The sequence below is a fragment of the Megalobrama amblycephala genome, linkage group LG19, assembly GCF_018812025.1.
Source record: "Megalobrama amblycephala isolate DHTTF-2021 linkage group LG19, ASM1881202v1, whole genome shotgun sequence".
Taxonomy (NCBI): domain Eukaryota; kingdom Metazoa; phylum Chordata; class Actinopteri; order Cypriniformes; family Xenocyprididae; genus Megalobrama; species Megalobrama amblycephala.
Window position 1 is genome coordinate 12069926 of NC_063062.1, and position 13995 is coordinate 12083920.

The 13995-nt window shown below is 36.4% G+C and overlaps 1 protein-coding gene across 5 annotated transcripts in view; it reads right to left on the reverse strand.

Moving 5' to 3' along the window:
- Window positions 1–13995, reverse strand: part of megf11 (multiple EGF-like-domains 11) — a 141547-nt gene that overhangs the window by 108378 nt on the left and 19174 nt on the right. For all 5 annotated transcript variants that reach the window (XM_048168707.1, XM_048168705.1, XM_048168706.1 and 2 more), the window contains exons 2-3: window positions 7500–7626; window positions 2684–2807 (exon numbers count right to left, since the gene is read on the reverse strand). In XM_048168707.1, coding sequence (XP_048024664.1) covers window positions 2684–2799 — 116 coding nt within the window. In that variant the 5' untranslated portion in view covers window positions 2800–2807; window positions 7500–7626. The remainder of the gene's footprint in view (window positions 1–2683; window positions 2808–7499; window positions 7627–13995) is intronic.

Genomic DNA, 13995 nt, shown 5'->3' on the forward strand with positions numbered 1-13995 from the left:
TTTGTAGCTGATTGTGACCAAATACCTTTTATGTTTTATCAGCCCTGCAAAAAAATATGACCTATGCACGAGTGCTTTCTGTTTACTGCTTAGTGCTTGAGGAGGCTGTACTGCACCAAATAGGGGACTAAATACCGCTAAGGTGGAAAAAACTGTGATTTGCACTACTGTCTGTTCAAAATAAAATAAAAGAAACCTAGCATTGTAGATTTGTTCCTTTGTCCAGTAACACTTTAATTTAGGGTCCAATTCTCATTATGAACTAGTTGCTTATTAGCATGCATCTTTCTAGGATATTGGCTGTTTATTTGTACTTATAAAGCAGATATTAATTCCTTATTCTGCATGACCATATTCTACATCCATAATCCTACCCAATTATACCTTACTAACTATTAATAAGCATTAATTAAGAGTTTATTGAGGAAAAAGTCATTGTTAATAGTTAAGTGTTAATAGTGAGAATTGGACCCTAAAGTAAAGTGTGACCATTTTTCCTATTGTAACCGAAATCAACCCCTAAAACCGAGGTACATAACGAATCATGACTTCTTACCGTTACACCCCTAGAGTGAACTGAGCCAGTGATCAAATGCACTCTTAAAGAGTCCTCTCTGTCAGATGTAGCATTGTAAAGTCCAAGTACAGTGAATCAGTTTGTTTGGACTGTTCAAAATCATTAACCAATTCAAAACAATTCACCAATTTTAGCCCCACCAAATATTAAACAAAATTCTCATTGCTATGTATTTGATTCATTTACTAGCGGTTCAATGGATCACAAAACTCATGGTTCGGATCACATCATGGTTATGAAGTCACGGATCGGATCATTTTTCGGATCAGCAAAAAAAAAAAAAAAAAAAAAAAAAAATCATAATAATTAGGGGTTGGGGGGTAACTCAACTTTGCATTTATTACTTAGCCCACTTTAACTACTCTGATACCACAGTAGAAACTACAAGCTTAACTAATACATTATTAAAGGCAAGTGAACAGACTGTAAAAAGAACAAATACTGTACACCAATTACAAGCATAGATAAATACAACATAAAGTTACAAATAAAATATAAGTTCTAACTGTAGTATTAATTTTCGTGTACAGAAATGTAATAATTAAATATAAAATGAAACTGTTCACTGTGTAAATGTAATATAGATTAATCTTTGTTAAAGCTGTGTTCTGTTGTTTGATTTACATGACATGACAACAGCAGGTATTTATAGGTTGCTGTCACTTTACGAGTGCGCGCACATCCGCTAGGCTAGATAAACATCCGATTCCGAATTCTCGCCTCGTTCAATTAAGACATAACCGAATGTGTTTTCGAGAATACTTGCCGAGAGGAGTATTTTGACTGAAATAATGCGTGTATGTGTCCATCTAAGTGCATTGAGGACGCGAAAGAGAAATTAATTTAGAGTTTAAGAGCTATCTGGAACGCGCCTCTCTCTCTCTCTCTCTCTCTCTCTCTCTCTGTCTCGCTCTCTGAGCACGCGAGCCTTCTATGCGCGTCTGTGCGCACCGATAACAGCGCTGCGTGCGATACCGAATTAAATCCTCTTTTGCCTCTTCTAGCGCGCTGGAATGGTTTTATATCTATTTAATGTGTGAAATAGCAAGACAAAACACGTTCAAATTATAACCTGTTCACTCTATTGCGGTGAAACTTGCAAATGATCCGTGAATCACATGTGTCCCGAACCGTGGGGCTCAACAACGATCCGTTTAACCACTATCATTTACGTAAATTCAGATGTATTCTAGTTTTATAAGTTGTATTTATTGTAAGTATATCATTTCAAGTTGAATGCAGTAATCCTAACGGAGATCATAGTTTATAGTTTAGCTATAGCTACTTTTTAAAATAGTATAGGTAGCCTGTGAACAGTATCACAACATTGTATTTAAATGGTTTAAATTGTAATAATTATAATACTTAATATTAATTATTAGTAGTAGTAGTACTACCTTTTCACATTTCCAGGGTTCTCATAAGTGGAAGTCGTCATAGTTGAGTAAACCTCTATAGTGGTGAATGGTAAACTACAACAAATATATTTTTTGCATTCCCATTTGCTCCAATAGAAAAATAAAACAATTACAATAGTATTTATATGGAAAATAAAATGTATTATGATAAAATAAAATGTATTATGATAGTCAGAATAGAGAAAGATTTTTCTGCTGTCAAATCTGCAGTCACTCCCTCAAGTGTTGTGTTAGAAACACCTAAAATGTAGCGTTAACTTTTTTCCTAGAATTTAATGCCAAGGTAAAACAACACAAACATATAGTGTTATAAATGTCCATTACATTTTTTTAATGAAAATACATTCAAATTTACAATGTTAATAACTGTGGAAACGCGTCAGCACAGTCTGTGAAAAGGGTCAATTATTAGATAATATTATTATTTATAAGCACCCACACACTGTGCAGTTTATGTGCATTAAATAAATAAATGTATTAATTAACTTTAATTTTAAAAACCACCACAACCCATTATAACTCAAACAAATCATACAGGAATAAATCAGTGCACTGTTAAATTTCAGTCCTCTTTTGATCAAAACATCATTCTGGCATGTCGGAGAGGCATAACTACGCTGTGTGAATCCTGCAATGGAGAAATGGAAGGTAAAACGGAGTTTAACACAGGAGAGTGCCCCTCTCTCACCTCTCCCAGTGACTGCAGACATTGGGGTCATCTGGGTTGAGGCTCCATGCGCAGATAATGAGGCCCAGAACAGCCAGCACAGGCAGGGCTAATGGGTAGGCCCGTACCGGCCCCATGACTCCTCCTGAGAGAATGAGAGTGAGAAAAAGAAAGAGAGAGAGAGAGAGTGAGAGAGAGAGAAAGACAAGGACACTTTTTGTCCTTTATCATTCTTATAAATTGGAGCCCTTGGATCATACTTGGAAGTACAGTGAAAAAAGATTACTTTTTAAGAACAATATCAATAAATGTTACAGGAATTCAGTATGCGTGTGTCTTTATTTTCAGTTGACTGAAATGGGTCAACAGCCAATGACAACTACAAAGCATGGTGGCAGATGGCTGATATAATGGTGTGATAGACACTAATACAATTTAATTAAAAAAATGAGATGTATACAAACACTGAAATGAAAATATTTAAAGGGTCATAAAACCCCAGAACAGAGCTGTGAACAGATATGTATAGGATGCACATCACTGAAAACACTAAAGGTACTCATTAATTTTATTTAAAAGTTGAAATTAGTTATTTTTGCATTTTTCAGAGCGATTTCTGTCTTCCGGTTTGAAAAGCTGAGTCGGAGCAATCGTGTACTAGCGGCAAGATCCGGAGTGCTGGTTGGCTCCAAGTATGGGCTGGTCGAACATGCTGACGTCAATAGTTTCTACATTTGTTCATGACTTAAAGCTTATTCAATCCAATCACTGCGCTGTAGTATGCATATGATTATAATTGCAGTATTATGCATGAGAAAGTATCACGTCTCTTGTCATTCAGAGACATATCGTTGGTGCTCGTTTCCTCAGTGCTATAACACAAAAATGCGTTTTCCTGTGACGTGACCAGAGCAGAAGTTTGGGGTCATGTGGATAGTTTTGCTGTAATCTACCAGCACAAATGGAAAATATGTTCGCATAAGATCGCATTATAGCGGAGAATTAAAATGTCACAAAAGTGCGGCTCATTCACCTCTGCCTGCTCTGCGTTCGGTCACGTGAGCCGTATGTTTCCCTCAGCACAGCAGCACATGAGTGTTGTTTAATATTTTGCCCGCGATGCCATCAGAACTGGAGTTTGAATACGAACACATCAAAAATACAATTGTTATGATATACACACGCAGCGCACATATGATCGGTTTCAGCACGGAGCTCCGAGTTTAACAACACTAGCCATGTGGATTATAGCTATACAGAAGTATAGTATAGAGTATAGAAGTATCCATGTTTAAAGTTTTTATAGACATATTTAACACATTCTCCTGCACCAAACATGAACCAGCACGGTGTATGCACACATATTTCATCAAGTCTTCTTCAAATGAATTATATGTGCAAACTGGACACTGATACAGTGGTGTATGTTAATGTGATGACACGATTATTCTGATAGACAAAAGACTGATTTAGATCGAAAATTCTAAGAAAAATGGACCAAAAATAAAATATGTCTTTATTCTTTCTGTGTTAAACTAAGTGTTGCTTATCATGATACTGCAGTGCTCATAAATGTAATCAAAGTAGCCTATTATTAGCCCTTTTAAATATTCTTTCGCATTTCTCCCTTGTGCTTAGGAGTTTGTTGTCATTTTCTCTGTGCTCATATATTAATATTCATTATTCTGTATAATGAGTGTGTTCTATGTCTGTGCTTCATTGGTTGTTCTCTCCCCTCTTCCCCCCCCCCTCTACACTCCCACTTTTCCAGAGCTTTACACGCCCATTTTAACAGACTTTTTCAGCTTTGAGGTGTGAACGACCAGGGTAAAACAGGGGGGGTTTCGTGACCCTTTAACACAAAATTTACTTAATAATCGAAAAAAAATGTCCAAATATTCGTGCGCTTCATTTGTCCTGATTGATACGTCAGTCTTTATGCACCTTATATTCACACATACTTGTGCGAGTGTGTATGTTCTGTAACACTTAGCTCAGGATATTAGTCCCATGACAGTGATGAAGGACTATTTAAGACCACACAGGGTGAACCGTTTGTTTAAACTGTCAAGATATTTCATTAGACACATGATGGGAGATGAGCATGTGTGTAATGAATTGACATGACAGAGACAGATTTAGAAGGGCACGTGAATGACACACTGCACAAGCATGGGTCGGCGAAGCGTGAAACCACTGATTGTGTTAAACTGCAGGAGGTATTGTAGAAGGACACAAGAACAACAGTTTGCTTGATTCTTGAAACTCTCCATTATGTACCTCATCAGGACGAACCACAATTACAACCACTAACAATGTGCGTGTTTGTAGTATGCAAACAAATAAACGCATACATACTTTGTTTGGACTGTATACTTGATCTGTTAACGCCATTTAATGATTTGCACGACATGTCTAATAACACTGGCTTCACTTACTTGTCCAATTTAAGACCACTGAAAGGTGTTTACAGGTCATTCACATGTGAGAGAAAAATCAATATCGATTTCACTTCCACTATATAACAGTCCATTTAAAGGCAGAGACTGAAGTCAAGTTCATTTCTGTAAAAAGGTGAATTAACATGGTCACCTTTTCTAGGTTTCATATCATTCCACACTAGGACTGCAGCTGTAAGACTTCGACAGTAACACCCTTGTTATGATGTTTTGTTCAGCTGTACAAACAGCTGTTCCCTAGTGAATCGCTAAAATGTCAGCTTGAATGTTTGAAGTTAAAACGATGAACACTGGTTTCATTCAAATCCCTAGGTAGGTGGACATGTACATCTTTACATGTTTGTATTGACTGTGAAATGTACAATATCAGTGTACTGACAGCATTTTAAGCATGTACTACTTAAGGGATATAAAATAGTTATGAATCCAGTCGACCAATGACTAGGCAGAACTGGCATTGCAAGAACCTTTACACTTAGACACAACCCTATAGACCTTATGTAGCCCCGCCCCTTTTCAGCGCTGCGCTCATTGTCTTTTGACTTCCGGCTTGTATTTCCACAGCTATCTTATGTATTTATGAATGAACTGCTCATTTTAAAATCTTCCCGGTCTACTGACATTTGTTAAGACATCTGCTTTAAACATAACAATGCTCATGATAACTTTCATTAACTCTACAACACGTAAATCCACTTCACCAGCTAATTATTCTTCAACAGCGATGCCATAGAAATATACAGGGCTACCGCAAAAACGGAAGTTCAAAGACAATATTCTAAAGATGGCGGCGCGCATGTTTCTCTGGAAAATAAGGTCTATAGCAAGTAACTTTAGAAACGTATAATAACAATTATATTAGAGTCTACGCCAGCGAATGATATCGTTCTGTTTCTAAGTGCATGCTGCATTTATGTCATCTGCCGCTTTTAATAATTGAGCTCTTTAAAGCAGGATGGATTCTGATTGGCTGTCAATGTTTTTATTGTAAATAAGCTGGAAAAAATCATTCTGAAAGTGATTACAAGAATATTGTTTCTCTGTGCCATTATTGTTGTGGTGTGGACTCTGCTGTTCTTTTATATTTAGAACAATTTTAGTTAAACTATATATTTATTGTTATCATTATAGTTATTGTCTTTAGTTTGAACAGGCCTTAAGGCCTCTTTAGTAACAAATTGTATTCATAAAATCTAAATGGAACCAAGAGACACTGCCTGTGTTAAATTCATTTACTGACCTGTGGGTGTTTCTGTGCTGTCACAATGGTTCTAAAAAAAGTATTTAGAAATCACACAGAACAAGATGAATTTATTTGTATATTTCTAAAGTTGTTACTATGTAAATGTAGCTTTAGCTGCTGTACAGTAATATTGTGCATTTCAGTCTTCAGAAACACACTTTCACGTACGAATACTGATCACAGCAACTGATCAGTGAACGTACACTTCCATTTCAAAGTTTCTACGTTTTTCAGTAAGATTTTATTTTAAAGAAATTAATACTTTTATTAAGCAAGGATGCATTAAATTGTTTAAAAGTGACAGTAAATACATTTACAATGTTACAAAATGGATTTGTATGCCTTGTTTGGATTTCTGCCTGCAGTAATTAGGTCTGCGTTCTTACCTCTTCCTTGCGCATCCGAAACAAAAATAAGCACAATTGTTCTTAACATTGATAATAAAAAGAAATGTGAGCTACAAATCAGCATATTACGATGATTTCTGAAGGATCATGTGACACTGGAGTAATGGCTGCTGAGAATTCAGCCTTGCCATTACAGGAATATTAAATTTTAAAATATATTAAAAGCCTCTGCGAGCATAAAAGACTCACCAGCCTCAAACTTTTGAAAAGTAGTCTACACTGAAACTAAATCTAAAGGTTATACCAGATCCTTAAGGTAACAACTGTGCAATGATAGTGATCAATTTTAAAGCATTGACAACACTAAGTGACATCCAAAATATAGTAGTAAATGTAAAATGTCTGGTATATAGATGGCAAAGGCAATAAGTTTTAAAGGATGATCAGACCATTTCTTCAGAAATGAATTCCATGCATTATGAATCACTGATTTGCACCATAAGATCACTTGGCCTTTAATCAAAATGCATCTGCGGCTCTGTGTTATCCCCATAGACTTGCGGTGGTTCTTGAGCATGAAAAAGATTGTACTTTTGTCATGGCTTTAAGTAGGAGTACCATAATGAGGCATCTGACATCAAATTATTCTGTGCTTCCTCTTGAAGTGCAGGTGACTCTAATGAACACTGATTTCTAAGAATTAAAGCTGCGTGGACCCGACTGGCATAAGCGCTGATTGCAAACGAGGAGAGACAGGAGCTAAGGCGATGGATCCCGGTCAGACTCACCTCAGACCACGGGCTGGAGTCCCTGGAGATGTCTGGAAGATCAACTGCTCGCCTCAACCAGACAACCAGACACAAGAGCTGGAGACCAGACAGTCCGATAATCAGACTCAAAGCAAAGAGAGGGCACCTGGGTATTGAGAAAGAAGAGAGAAGAAACAGTTAGTGTTCAACTTCAGAACAAGAGAGCACAAGAGAGCAGGGAAGAGGTCTAAATGGCAAAAGAGAATAAAGATTGAGAAAAAGGGACTCTCAGGAAAGTGACTCGAGCATTAGGAGCTCCCCAATGCAACAGCTGCTAAATCCCAAATATTAAATCTAAACCGCACCTCCTGTTTGGAGGGGATGAAACATCAAGCTCATTCGCCTCCTGCTAACACACAAGGGTGAGAGCTTACATTACCTTAAGGAGCATGGAGTGTCAAAGCCTCTTATCACTCCGCAAGCGCCACGAGAGCTTTCTCAACAATAGCAAAGGAGAACAAGCTATTCACGGCCATTAACGACACAATGACGAGTACCGCCGTGCCGACAGCTCGGGTCTAACTAGGGGCCTCATATTCCTCAGCCTCATTACGCAGATCTTCATTATGCCTGCGTCAGGCCGTGGGTCATCTACGTGGGGTTCAAGACGAGATGAGAAAAATAACACTGCGGGTGCAAACAAAAGATGTAGTTTCCTCTCTGTCGTCGTGATTCATTATTTATTCCCCTTCTCCTTCAGATGCAGAAGAGGCCGGGCAGAAAGCCGCAGGCGAGGACACAGAGTGGAACAAGAGCAGGAAGATGAGCTCGAAGCACACTGGAGGGGACAAGGCTGTCTGGAAATGACCTCGTCCACCACTTTTCTGTCTACATGCTGAAAAGTTCAGCAATCAGACTTTAAAGCTACTGGGGCTTGTTTGTCCATCTAAGTTCTCTGTGGAGCACCACTGAGACACCAGCAGTTTGAAGATACTAAGATGTGACGGAGGTGCAATAATACACCACTCTGTTTTGCTGCTCATAGCCTGCTCATGTTCTGCTGGATTTACATAACATGTATTCCTTAGAATCCCGAGGGGAAATTCTACGAACAAATGATGCTCTGAATTCTTCTGTTTATTAGTGGCAACAAGCCTAAGGGTGCAAAATGGGATTGCATAAATTACCCCAATGAGGCCCTCAGTGTGGGATGTATAGGCACATCACTGGACTCATTACAGAACATAATGAAGTGTGTAATTGAAAGCTAACTGAATGAAAGGTGAGAGCTGGATTGAACCGAAAGTTTAATTTCCGTTTGAAAGAAGCTAACTCTGTAAATAATACAAATGACTATTGTAGCATGATGTATCTTGTTATCAGAAGGCCACTCACCAAGTAAATGTACATTTTTGTCATCACAATGTTAATTTGATCACCATTAATTAGGGATGCACAATATATTGGTTTTATACCGTTCAAAAGTTATTTTGAAAGTAGACCTTTATGCTCACCAAGGCTGTATTTATTTGATCAAAAATACAGTAAAACAGTGATATTGTGAAATTGTATTATGATTTAATATATTATAATAGTTTTCTATTTTAATATATTTCAAAATGTAATTTATTTCTGTAATTTTCAGCATCATTACTCCAGACTTCAGTGTCACCTGCACTGTAAAAAATTATTTTCATGATTTATCACAGCATTTTTTTTCTTTTGTCATATCAACTTCAATAATTAATGTGGTTCAGATAACATAATATTTTGAGTTTCTGTTGATTAAACCAATCGCCTTCATTGTATTAACTCAAAGTTTTAATTTCAATGAATTCAAAATTTTAAGGGAACCAGGTAAATTATTTTGAGTTAAACCAACAATACTTTTTTACAGCGTGATCCTTTAGAAATCTGTGAATATGTTGATATGGTGCTCAAGAAACATTTCTTATTATTATTAACGTTAAAAACAGGTTGTGCTGTTTAATATTGAATGGAATATCAATTTGTTTTGTTTGCTATTTAATTGAAACTGTGACATATTTTAAGCTCTTTAAGATCCCAAAACTCTGGACTTCTGGTTGTTCCTAGGATATCTAAGTCCACTAAAGGAGGGAGAGCGTTTTCACATTTGGCTCCTAAACTCTGGAATAGCCTTCCTGATAATGTTCGGGGCTCAGACTCAATCTCCCAGTTTAAATCTAGATTAAAGACTCATCTCTTTAGCCAAGCATTCACATAATGCACCTCATATCAGATCAATCACACATGACTATCTTTGCTTAATATTATGAACAGCAGCTACGCTAATTATTCTCCATTTGCTTTTCTGTTTTACCTCGGGAAGCCCGTCCCGAGGTGACTAGAGAGTACATCAGCTTCAGCTTGGATCCAGCCTCTTTGGAAGACCTCAGATGACCAACACCTTTGAAGAGACGGCGCCAACTCCTGCGAGGACTTTAGATGATGCAACATCTGGATCAACATGCACATTCCCAAATTTCTATATATCCTAATTATTGTTAATATGTAATTGATTATTTCCAGGAGCTCATTGCTTCTACCTTCAATTAAACTGCTAACAGTGATTGTAAATTAATTGCCTAAATTATTACATTATTAGCTAACTGCATTCTCTAAATTGTAATGTTGACATGCATCCTCTGTAAAGCTGCTTTGAAACGATATGTATCGTGAAAAGCGCTATACAAATAAATGTGAATTAAATTGAATATTTTCCCAGGATTTTTTAATGAATAGAAAGTTCAAAAGAACAACACTTATTTTTCTGTCACTCTTGATAAATTGAATGCACCCTTGCTGAATAAAAGCATTAATTTCTTTTAAAAAATTGTACTGACCCTAAACTTTTAAATAGTATAGATTGTAAGACAACAATTAATATTGATTTTAATTTATCAATTTAAGCCAATATTCAATATTTAATCGTGCATGCTCATTTCTCCTATTTTCATTCATAATGTACCTACAACACATGTTGATGTTGTGATGCCTAAATTCACTTCTAGCATCTAAAATGACTCATTTTATTTATATTTACACAAAATGGTAAGGAATTTTAATATTGGCCATTTGTCGATAATATGGCTGTGCAGAAATATTGACAGCTAGCTATCGCAATAGTACGTTTTCACGATAGTGTATCGATATTCCAACCTCTAGTGTCGATAAATTTTTTTTAAAATCATGTTTTAATGTTATTGTTTATAGCAGAGCCTACTGCCTAAAATTTTGTATACTTGATGCAATTTATTTTTATAAGATTTTTGTGGCATCTACATCTTTAGTTAAAAGTTTTTAGTTACACAATATGCACGTCATACATTTCTGTGTTTTCACTGAATACCCCAGGTGCTACACAGCAAGTTGCATTTTTTTTTTTTTACAATTTTGATTTAGGCCTATATAAAAAAAAGTATATCACATTATATCTCAATATGTATTGTATCACAATATATCATGATATATTGTATCGTGACCCATATATCGTGATATGTATTGTATCGTGAAGTCCATGCCAATACACAACCCTAGTCGATAATCGGCCATAACATGACAACAATTAATTGGCTTATGGTATCGGTATTTTAATATTATGCCTCTCTAATATTAGTGAGGTAGTAGTCGTTCAAAACGTTACACCTCCATCACACTTCAAAATGAATGTTTGAATAAAAGCTTTCAGACAAACAGCTTAGTGTTATTGAAATGACAAAATGCATTAAGCTCTGTTCTACTGCCATGTATTTCAACGGTTCGTAGTATTACATGACAACCATGAGACAAATGGGTAACTAAAAGTATTCCACCCGAGACTGTGACTCTGAAATATGAAGCCATACCATTTTACTTCTCATTAACTGAGTCTGTGCACAGAGAACAATAACCTAAAACTCAGATCAATATGGTGGGCCAGAGTCTGTATTTGTTGTCTCCTCTGCCTGCCTGACATTCACAATAGGAACAGCATGTTTCATTGTCTCCAATTCACACACTAGTGATCCTGTTCTTAAAACTCAAACTCCCTTTTGGCATCTTTTATCCTGCTGCACTTATTTTGGGATTTGAGATACAACAATTGCAATTGTATCTTCATAGACCTGTATATAAATAATAAAAAGTGCCAGGTTATATTACTCTGTGTCCAGACTCTTGTAAGTAAAAGGGTACTTTAAAATACTCAAACCAACTCTGTATTCCCACCTTGTCAACCAAAGGAGACATTGACATGATTCAGGACATGCACGTATTAGAGCTCAAAGCAATTAACCGACCAATTCCCTCACCCCCTGCATCTGAGACCCTCTGTGAGTGATGTTATGGGTCTGCTGGCAGCTCTCACAATGATAAAGTAAAATCAACCCATCTACTCAAGACAGGAGTCATGACCGCATCTTAAGTTTATGTCAGCATGTGTCACCATGCTATGGTTATTTATTTCTGTCTTCATTTAGGAGAAGCTAGTGACCATTTACATATAATCATCTAGAAACTTAAGTGATTGCTGATGTTAGAGTGGAGACTCAGATTAGAACTACTGACGTGATACTTACTGCGAGAATTTCAGTAGTGTTTGATTTTATATACCAGCATAATAGGACTGCCCCCTAATATTCAACTAATCGTTAGTCGACTAGAAGAGGCTTAGTCGACCAAAACTTTTATTAGTCAGTCATGCAGTCCATGAGGGACAGATCTTAACGACGATCTCAAATATGGCTTATCATTTGCAACATGTAAGTAGTAGCAACTTTACATGGCTGCTCGCTCTAACGTTAACCTAGATAAATGTGAGCTATTATTAGGTGCATCCAAGTGTTTGTGTGGAGTGTGGAAGCTAAAGTATAATGCGCTCACTGCATAAATATCACTTAGCATTTTTTCGATAACAGTGGAAACAGCTTAAAATACAGCTTAAAATATATTTTTGGTAATACAGATAAGAGTAATACATCATTAGAAACTGAAATACTTTTATTTGTGTAAACTCAAAATAACAAGAAAATGTTGTGCCTTTGTAAAATAAAGAAAACAAACAGCATGCGCTTTCTGCCATCTCAGTCTTTGTGAACTTGAGCACGTCAAAAAAATAAACCCAAAACTCAGTGTATACTTGCTTTACAGACATAACAAATATATCTATAGAAAGTTTGAAATGTCAAGCGATTGTCAACCAACTCCATATTCTCAGATTATGTAATCCATATGAAACGTGCATATAAGCGTGTCCACTACTGCGGAGATGACGAGTCAGCATATAATCAGTTGATATAATCTCTGCAGCCAAAACCAGAAAACATTATCAATAAATTATTAAAATGTTTAGACAGTCTCCTTGATGTTTCTTCAAGACACATTCAGCGCTTTGAACGCTGTTGAGTGGATTCGTAAACACCTCTGATTGGCCTTTGTGTTCCGCTCATCAGATATATCTGTGATTGGCTACAACGATCAACGCACAGGAGCATTTGAAAGCACACGGAAGTGTTTGAATTTGAAAGCGGGAGCGGGTGACTGCTTTCAAATGCTCTGTGTATCTGTGTAAGCGCTTGGTGAAGAGCATCATTGATGTCTATTTACAACATGTTTTGGAAGCGTTGATCATTGTAGCCAAACACAGACATATCTGAAGAGTGCGTGAACACAATTGCCAATCAGAGGTGTTTATGAATCCGCTCGTTATGCTGCTTGATATTGCTTCTTTAGCTTTAAATATAATAATATAACTTCTTTAGCTCAAATTAAGACAAAAAAATTTTTTTGACTGAGTGCTTCCCATTTATGCATCTGGTGCAGTTCTGGCTTTAGAGATTCTATAGTAAAATATTGACCTATATTTTGTTTTCATAACACTGACTATGTTTACGTTTTGTAAACCCCAATTATAGTCATTTTGATTGCAGATCCTGAATGTACTGTTCCACCTGTGACCCATTAAAATATCTGTTTACATACATTTGCATCATACATATTCTGCACAAATTTTCTGTGCATGCAAAGAGCAGCATTTAGTGTCAACGTCACCACAGCATTCGTGAAGCTTGTGAGACCCGTCAGTGTTCCTGTCAAGAGAAAGCAACAGCGTCAGCTGATTAAAGAATTTTGGCAACTCAGCATGGCACCCCAGTGCATAATTGGCTGGTTTGCCTTAAATTATGCCAAGAAAGATTTCTCCTCATTTTTCTAACTTTACTTAATAAAATATGGGATTTAGAAGCAGCTTTCTGAAATTACATCTTGCTTAAACTAAAACATTACTATTTGAGAAGTAACGTTTTTAATCCAGTTGTGAAAGTAGTCTTTCACATGGTTATTACATGGTCACAAGGATAATTAATAATTTATTTAAGAGGATTATTTAAGAAGATATTAGGAAATATAAGATCAACAGATCAAATTCAATCAGGAAAAAAATAATTATCTTATGTGCTATTTTGAAGCTTTTCATTCAAACTGAGCCCTGCATGTTTAGTAACATAGCTGAAGAACAATAAGATGGTTGAAACCTGTT